Raw genomic sequence first — 9,702 nt, forward strand, 5'->3', positions numbered from 1 at the left:
AAAACAATTTTACTCTTCCATCAAATTATCACTCCAGTTTTTTTGAACAGTTTAATGGTTTAAAGTATATTGATTGAGATTAAACAATAAAAAACAATTGAATACTGATGGATTGTTACCAATGGCTGTTATTTCTAACTTATTTTTTGATTTTTGTGTTATAGTTCTTGTTCTAATGTTATTTCAAACTTTTTTTTTAATGTTTGTATTATAGGTCTTGTTCTAATGGGAGCCAGCTGTTAAGTAGACAACAATTTCATGAACACTAGAAAATCTGACATAAACATAATGAGGATTTGCTTCAATAGCTAAACCTTGTGTACTGAATCTTCATATTTACTTTGCATTACATTTCTTTTTATAAGTACAGACCCTGGGTTAAAAAGCCATGATAGAATTAAGGACCTAGATGATGATCTTTGTTGAAAAATTAAATGATATTCGGATGAACTACAACTAGTAGAAGTACATAAAAGAGATCTTGTAGTATTAGGTGCATCAGGTAAAACTCTTTTCCACTGTGATATAGGCAGATTTCGAGATTTCAGAGTGAGTAAAATTGACCAAATATTTCCATTGTATCTTTCAACTTGCCCATTTTCGGTCGGGTTGTTAGGGGTTATTCTACTAGTTGCGATCCCTTTTGATAAGAACCAGTGCAGTTAACTTAATTCTGAAGATCTTAATGAGGATCTGCGTCCAGAATGAACATAGATAGTGCAGAATGAACATAGCAATGATACTAAAACTACAAATGGTAACAATGAAACTCTCTCAATCTTGTTCTTGAATCTTGTAGAGCAAATAGATAAATTTCTAAAGCACCAGAAAAACTTAACTTGTAAATACAACTGAACCCTTTTAAGAGAAGGGTGAATGTTATTTCAATGTGACATATTTTTCATCGATAAATTAATGTATACATAAAAGTAATGTATTATACTATATATACTTTATTTATTATGTTATAGACTAGTATAATTATTGCTATTTTTAGCCGACATAAATAATTTGGTTCTTCATTTAATTTAGATAAAAATTAATTTTTTTCTAACATATTCCCCAACAAAATATAATTTAAAAAAGCACAGATTCTTTTTTTCTACATGTTTATTTTGACAGAAAATTGAAAAATATATTTTTAAAATCTTTTTTTTTTTGTTTTGATCTAACTTCTTATTGAAATATATTTTTATTTAATTCAGTGATCAACCTGAGAATCAAACCTATAACAAGACTTTGTGGAAAAAACTACAGTTTTATGCAAAAGATTGTCATCTAAGAAATAATTAAATAATTAAACTCAACCTAGGAAAAACAAACTCATAATTATAATTTCCCTGCCTTAGGCTATTGGTTAAGTAAAGGCTAAAAATGGTATTATAAGTATTATTTTTGTAATAACCATATTTTCTTCGAAATAAAAAACAAAAAAAGAAGCAACTCTAATACAAAGAAAAAAAAATTAAAACTAAAATAACCTGATTTTGTGATTCTTGAAGAAAATAAAAAATTGATGTTTAAGAAAAGATAACTTATAATCAAAACCAAAATCGCTGACAAAAGAACTTTTGTTGTTGATTCTAAATGAAGTGAAGATTCTAAAAAAAAAATTTTTGGAAAATTAATGTGTTAAAATTAAAAATAAAAATGTAAATTTGACTTTTGTTTTGCAACTTTAAAGCTGAACCACATTTATAAATGTTGTTAGTTCATTAGATATTGTTTTATCTTTTATGTTTTAATGAATTAAAAAATTATTAGTGCTGTTTAATTTTATTTTAATATACTTTGTTTTAAAAAAAAATTGAAATACTATTTTATTATTGGCCGAAACATTTTTGTCTAAAATACATAGTTATTGATCATTATTCATTATGATACCCAGAATACTAAATTATTATTCAATATTAATTATGTTAACCAATATTCTTTTCTCTTTAACTATAAGTAATTCTAAGTAAATATATAAAAAAAAATTTGAAAGGATTTTTATTTATTTTAGCTTTTCACAATGCTACTGGTAACACGTAATTTAGTATCATCTGTTATCAGATATGGCTATCTACATTGATAATTTTTTTGGAAATTTCTCTTTTCCTATAAAACTTCCGCAAAAACTATAAAACTACCTTGGCGGTTTCATAATAAAAATTTATATAAAAGTTCTTTTATTTTAGCTTTACAGGTCTTTTTAAATTTTCTATCTTATCTATATAGTTTAAGAGTTTTATGATTATTAACCTTTGTTTTTAATGTTTCTTGGTTTTCAGTTTTTAAATTAAATTTCAATTACATTTGACACGCTTAAAATTAAGTTTTATACAAATGACGGATCTTAAATGTTGTAAACTATCTAAATAAAAACTAAATATGCAATGAATTCGATGAAACAGTGTTAGTTCAAAAATCCAACAATAGCAAGAAAAAACAAATAACAAAAGGAAACAAGCTGTTGAAGAAAACTAAAAATTAGATAAGCGTTTTTACTAATTTATATATATATATATATATATATATATATATATATATATATATATATATATATATATATGCATATATACATATGTATGTATATATACATACATATATATATATATATATATATATATATATATATATATATATATATATATATATATATATATATATATATATATATATATATATATATAATGTATTGAATTAGAAAACTTGCGTGTTCTTACTAGATAGGCCACAACCCATGAACTACTTAAACTAGTTCAAAAAATACTTTTCTTATTGTTAAATTCGAATTCAGAACAACACCATACTGAGCAGATTTTTTTTGTTTTAATGTTTTGTTTATTGACTTGATATTAAAAAAATGGCCAAATTTTTTTTCTGTTGTTGATTACTTGTGTGTTGTTGATTAAAAAAGCATACTAAATGTATTCTTAAATTTTGTAAAAAATTCTTTTCATAAATAACAAATATATTTTGTGAAACTGTTATTCAAACTTTGTAAGAATTGTTTGCAATTTTTATAATGTTAATTACTTCATTTATCAAAGCGCTAAAATAAATCTTTATTTAAATATTACAAAATGAAAAGGATTTTAGCATAACCTAAATAGCATACACAAAATCATAAGTTTTGTAAATAAAATGCATGTGTATTTATGTAAACACACATAATTTTTTTAAATTGTCAAGTTATTTTTGCACACACCCAATATATAATTATACTGTATAGTTATACTATGTAAATTCTATAAACATTTTATCTAGTTATATTTTACTTTTTCTTTTTTTTTTGTTAGCTTGCTTTAGAACACCTTTTTATTTTTATTAATCCAATTTTTTATATTTATATTTATTTATTTGTATTTATTCTATTAAATACCTTTAAAAATCATTGATTAAATAAAATTAAATAACTTCCGCATCACCCGTTATTACTCTAATTGAACAGCAGAGATACAGTGGATCAACTGAACAAATGAGTTACACAATTAAACAAGGTTTAAAATATTGGAACATTTTATATAAAAAATTTTGGCAGTCTATTATGACATTACTTCAACCAACAAAGGCATACATTAAGGTACTTGGACCTTGCTGGAAAAATTAATTGGGAAGACTTTATTATACACAGCCTGTTGCCATCATATTTATGAAGTGGTTTTATCCCATGTTTACAAAACTTGTTTTGGACCATCTATTGGTCAAGAGGTTAAATTGCTTCAATGATTTCGTCAGTAGTGGAGATCACTAAATTCTAAATCATGGGTCTTAACTAATGCAGATCTTAAAGTGTATGGTTCACTTTTACTATCAACAGTAGAAGCTGTAAATATGCTTTAAGGTACAAAACAATCTTGCAACAATTTATTCGGAAAAATCCACTAGGTCAAAGTAAAATAACTTTTTGTACTCCTGGTGCTACGGACCAAGCATGGAGGGACGGATGGAGTGCTATGACCAAGCACGGATGGTGAAAACACTGTACTCAAATCTACTTGTTTTGAAATTAACTTTATTTAACAAAAAGTTAAGAAAAGAATCTTCTACATTATTTGATTTTTTCAATTTTGATTTACATGGAACATTGGTTTCGGGATCTCATGTCTTTATCTGCTCCTCGCAATCAACTGGCACTGATTGATAAACTGTATCATTTTTAGTATGTTTCACAAATCGTGGAAGAACATCAACATCAAATTCCAAATAGGTAAAAGTCAACAATTGTAAATGCATTAATGAAACAAAGTCAATAGTCAACAAGTAAAAACAAGTTAACAATCTGAATAAATAACATTGATTGAAGTAATATAAATAGCACTAAATTTGAATAAAATAAATAAAACTTTGTTTAAAAAAAATTAAAATTTATTTCTTTTTATTATCCGTTGACCTTTAATTCAATCTGAATAAATAACATTGATTATAATAATATAAATAGCACTAAATTTAAATAAAATAGATAAAACTTTGTTTAAAAAAAAATTAAAATACATTGCTTTATATTATCTGTTGACTTTTAATTCAAATTATATCAAGTTCATTGAGCAACCCATTGAGATATATAAAATTATCTTAATAATACTTTGCACAGTTTATTTTTTAGTTAAAAAGAACACAATAAAAAGTTGAGAGTGAAATTTCAAGCACTTTGATTTCTTTTTGTCACACTAATATACAAAAGTATAATTATATATATATATATATATATATATATATATATATATATATATATATATATATATATATATATATATATATATATATATATTCATATATATATATATATATATATATATATATATATATATATATATATATATATATATATATATATATATATATATACATATATATGCATTTATTAACTAATAATTCAGAAAGGATCTTGCTCACTGGGCTGTTGATTATTGGGTGCCCTTAACAACAATAACTAAATTTTTTAGTAGCAGACAAAAAAAAACAGGCAATAAATAATCATGAAAAAGTTATGCAAGAAAAAAACAAAAAAACCATGAGAAGATGAATACAGAAAAATGTTGATAAGAAAATGCTAGCCAAATCTGCTATCAAATTGTGATATATAAGACAAGTATATACATGATGCATATGAAAATGATTTGTGATTACATTTTTATTAAAACATATAATCAATGTCAGGGAAAAGTTTTTTTAATTAAGATTTGTGTCGTTTAACTAAGAAAACTTGATAAACATGCTGGTCCATAATTCCACTCACTTCATATACCTTTCTGACTTCATGTGTGCTAAAACAATTCTAAACATTAAAAAGTAAATGTAAGGTTTTAAAATTTTCACACATTATTTTATTTTTCTAGTTGTCCCAAGAAGTCCTAACGGTCTTGTCACAGGGTACCGCGGAAGGGCATTTAACCAGAATGTTCACGCCTCCTTCCTTACCGTTTGGCGAAAATATGTCCAGTGCTCAAGAGCTTCGAACCTGGATCTCCTGCTTATATAGCTAGCGCTCTAACCACTGCACCACGGCCGCACATTAACCCTGACATTAAGGTTTTAAAATTTCTAAGCAAATAAAAGGGTTTGAAATTTTCTCAACTTCTTTTCTTTAATGACATCACTATTGAAAATTAGTCATATATTAAGCTATATTATCTGACTATACAAATTTTTTTGTCAGCTATTAAGTTTTTTAAACAAAAAAAATAAATAGCTGAAAAAAAATGTCCTATTCGCAAGCAAATGTTGAACTGATTAGTTTTTCTAGGAAAAAACTAAAAGAAACAAACTCTGACTTAAAATTTCTCTGCCTTGGTTGAGTAAAGGCTAAAAATGGTATCTTGATAAAAATACTTATAAGATACGTAAGTATTATTTTTGTAATAACCGTAATTTCTTCCAAATAAAAAACAAAAAAGGAAGCAGCTCTAATGCAAAGAAAAAAAAATTAAAATTAAAATAACCAGATTTTGAGATACTTGAATAAAATAAAAAAATGATGTTTAAGAAAAGATAACTTATAACCAAAACCAAGATTGCTGACAGAAGGACTTTAGTTGTTGTATGCGAAGATTCTAAAACAGAAAAAAAGAAAAAAAATGTATTTATAAAAAAATTATTTTGAATATTGATTAATAGTTTATTCGGAAAAAATTTTAAAATAAAAATGTAGACTTGATTTTTATTTGTGTTGCAACTTTGAAGCTGAAATCTTGAATGTTGTTAGTTAATGTTTTTAATGTTAATGAATTAAAAAAATAATACTTTTAACGCTGTTTGTTTTTATTTTGATAAACTTTATCTTTTTAAAAACCTAAAATATTAATTTATAATTTCCCTAAACAATTTTGCATAAAATACTTAATTATTTATAATAATAACTAATTATTGATCATTATTCATTATGTTACCCAGAATAATAAATTATTAATCAATATTCATTATGTTAACTTGAACTCTTCACTCTCTAACTATAAGTAATTATAAGTACATTTATAAAGAAGTTTGAAAAGATTTTTTGTTAATTTTGATTTTTCCAAGGTCAGGTCAGACTTATTACAATCATGATCACACTGCTACTGGTAACATGTAATTCAGTATCATCTGTCGCGTGGCCTCTTGCCTTGTACAATTTGCTTCCTATAGGCTAAAAGAAATGTACTTCCTGTTATCAATACTATCTAATATATGTCATGTCTATGGTGGTATCTATATTGTCTAATACATAGTTGGAGAAGTCTAAGTTACTGCTTTAGCTAACCTGTAATTTAATCTAAAAATGTAAATAAGCCAATAAAACTTAAAAAAAAGTTTTAAATAGGCTCCTAAATATTTTGTTATTAAAGTTCAGTAAAAACACCCTACAAATATTTGTTGTATCGTTTCTTTTTTTTAAATGAAAAACTTGTTGAAAAATTTTTTTTTTCATTGTTAAAAAAGTAAATTTCAGGACGTTTGAAAAACAATTTCAAAATTTGTCCGTATTTCTAGCGCAATTTATAAAGTATTTCTGAAAGAATTGTATATCAAAAAATATTTTAATTTCCATTATATTCTTATCTACATTTTTCCGCAGCTTGTATTAATTTAAGTAGTGGAAAATAACAAACACATAAAAAATATTTAAGTATATTATTTAGGTATATATTATTTTTTTGAGAATAATTTTTTTTCTATTATGAAGTTCTTTTTAGCTTATTATCTTCATATTTTCTATTTGCAATAGTCTTCCGTACTTTTCTTTGAGTATTTTGGTTCTTTGGTTCTTTTCTTCAAGTATTGCTTTTTTATTCTCTAGTTTCTTATTTCTTTGTTTTGCAGTGAATTCTTAAATGCTTACTATATAAAAATGTAGTCAAATTGTCTAAAAAAATTACTTTAAGCCTGGATATATATATATATATATATATATATATATATATATATATATATATATATATATATATATATATTATATATATATATATGTATATATATAAATATATATAAATATTTATATATATATATAAAAATATATATATTTATATATATATATATAAAAATATATATTTATATATAGATTATTTATATATATATATACACAACCCACAGTGGGTCAAGGTGTGCAAAAATTAAAAAAAAAACTTTTGTTCAACGTAGGTTTAATGGTAATAGTTGTTTTCCATACTTATCAAGCTTTAAAAAAAAGATAGTTTTTAGTCACTAGCTTTTATATTAAATTTTATATGGCCTGTTGAAGTTAGTTTTTTTTACCAGATTTGTAAATTTTAAAATAAAAATTAATAAAATATATGTGTTGCTACACAGAAACTGTCAATTATTTTTTAATTAAAATTATTTGCGCTATAATTTTTGTATATATTGATAGATTGATACTCTATGAAACAAAATAACTTCCCTGCAAATTTTTTGCTTGTAAGTAAGAAATTTTATTTAAATTTTAAGATGATGTGTTTTTACAGGTTTTTTTAGTGTAAATTTTTGCTTACTTTATTTAATTAAAAAAACCTCTAATATCCCCCAGTCTGAAAATGCATTAAAATCTTTACTAAGTATATATATTATAATTTAAAGTTAGTTTTAGCTTCAACAAAGTACTACCTTGCACACAAATTATCTTTTAGATAGCAGGTTATAACTAAAATTTTGCCCGCGACAAACAAATCACGAGTTTTTTTAATTAGTTAATTTTTAATTAATCACTTGGCTTTTTAATTAAAAATAAAACACATCATCTTTAAACTTTTTGGCATAAATATACTGTCATTTAAATAATTTCTAATTAATGCATTTTAGAATTTATAGGTTAAAATGAAATACATTGATATATATACCTACATGCTAGAAAATAAATTAAAAATCTCTGACCATGGTGTTTTAAAGGATGTTATCAATGGTATGAATCTGGTAAACTCTAACCCTAAGCTGGAAACATTGCTAAATCATATAAGAAAGAGATGGCAGGACTTAAAAGGTAACCGTATTTGTTTCGAAAAAAAAGCATAAAGAGTGGCTACAGACAGAGATTGATGTTTTTACTGATATTCCTGTGAAACAAAATACACGTGGCAGGCCTTCAATTGAGAATTTTGATGACTGTTCACTCCGAACAAAGTACAGGCGTACCAACTCTCTACAACATGGGCATTCATCGAATGAACTACTTTTTGCAGCAAAAGTTTCTCTTAAAAAAGAAAATAAACTTGATGAGGTACATGCATTAAAGAGAATTTTTGACAATAGTAGCATAATATCTCAACAACTCTTTGGCAACGAGGCTCTAGCTTTACTTTTAGATACAAATATGGATATTTGTATCTAAAAGTAAAGCTAGAGCCTCATTGCCAGAGAGTTGCTGAGATATTTTGTTACTATTGTTGATGTAGTTGATATCCAAAGATGGATATCAACTACATCGAAATGCTGCTTTAAGAAAAAACTGTGAACTTTATCCTTCATATCACATAATAAAGGCAGCAAAATTATCTTGTTATCCAAATTAAATAGAGATATATGATTTTTTTGCTAAAATCTCAATGCAGAGCTTGGTCAACCACACTGCACAAAGACTACGTCAAAAACAGAATGAAGTTATTGAAACAGTTGCTGGTGATACAACCATATTTGCTACTTTAAGACACAAGGCAGGATTTGATGGCTCAACAGGACAAACTGTCTATAAGCAAACAGTGTCTAAAGGTGGTATCCGTAATATACAAATAGAAGAGTCATTGTTTTTAACTTGCATAGTACCACTTGACTTGAGCTCATTTGCTGATGGAAAAAAGACAACTTTGTGGCAAAACCTAAAACCATCATCAACCCTGTATTGTCGACCTTTGCGTTTTCAGTTTGAAAAAGAGTCTAAAGATATTATAATCTCTAAAGAAGCTCAACTAAAAGAAGAAATAAGGAATTTAAATTGTACAAAAATTATATTAAACAATGGAAAAGTACTTCAAGTAAACCATGTGATTGAAATAACAATGATTGATGGAAAAGTATACACAGCTTTATCTGAGGCCACTAACTCAAGTCAGTGTTGCTCTATCTGTGGATGCTCACCAAAAGAGATGAACAACATTGATGCCAGCATAGTAAGAAATTACCAGGCAAAAGACTTGCAGTATGGTTTATCTATACTGCATTGCTGGATTCGATGTTTTGAATGTCTTCTGCATATTGGTTACAATTTGCATATCAAAAAGTGGCAAGCAAGAACAGCAGAAGACAAAGCAC

At 25.3% G+C, this 9,702-nt stretch overlaps 1 protein-coding gene across 1 annotated transcript in view; it reads right to left on the reverse strand.

Moving 5' to 3' along the window:
- LOC136074301 (NACHT, LRR and PYD domains-containing protein 14-like) overlaps positions 1 to 8,922 on the reverse strand; it is a 42,300-nt gene extending 33,378 nt beyond the window's left edge. Inside the window, exons 1-2 of the mRNA XM_065786607.1 lie at positions 8,904 to 8,922; positions 1,482 to 1,601 (exon numbers count right to left, since the gene is read on the reverse strand). Coding sequence (XP_065642679.1) covers positions 1,482 to 1,601; positions 8,904 to 8,922 — 139 coding nt within the window. The remainder of the gene's footprint in view (positions 1 to 1,481; positions 1,602 to 8,903) is intronic.
- Positions 8,923 to 9,702: the final 780 nt, after the last annotated feature.

Source organism: Hydra vulgaris, chromosome 01, assembly GCF_038396675.1.
Source record: "Hydra vulgaris chromosome 01, alternate assembly HydraT2T_AEP".
NCBI lineage: Eukaryota > Metazoa > Cnidaria > Hydrozoa > Anthoathecata > Hydridae > Hydra > Hydra vulgaris.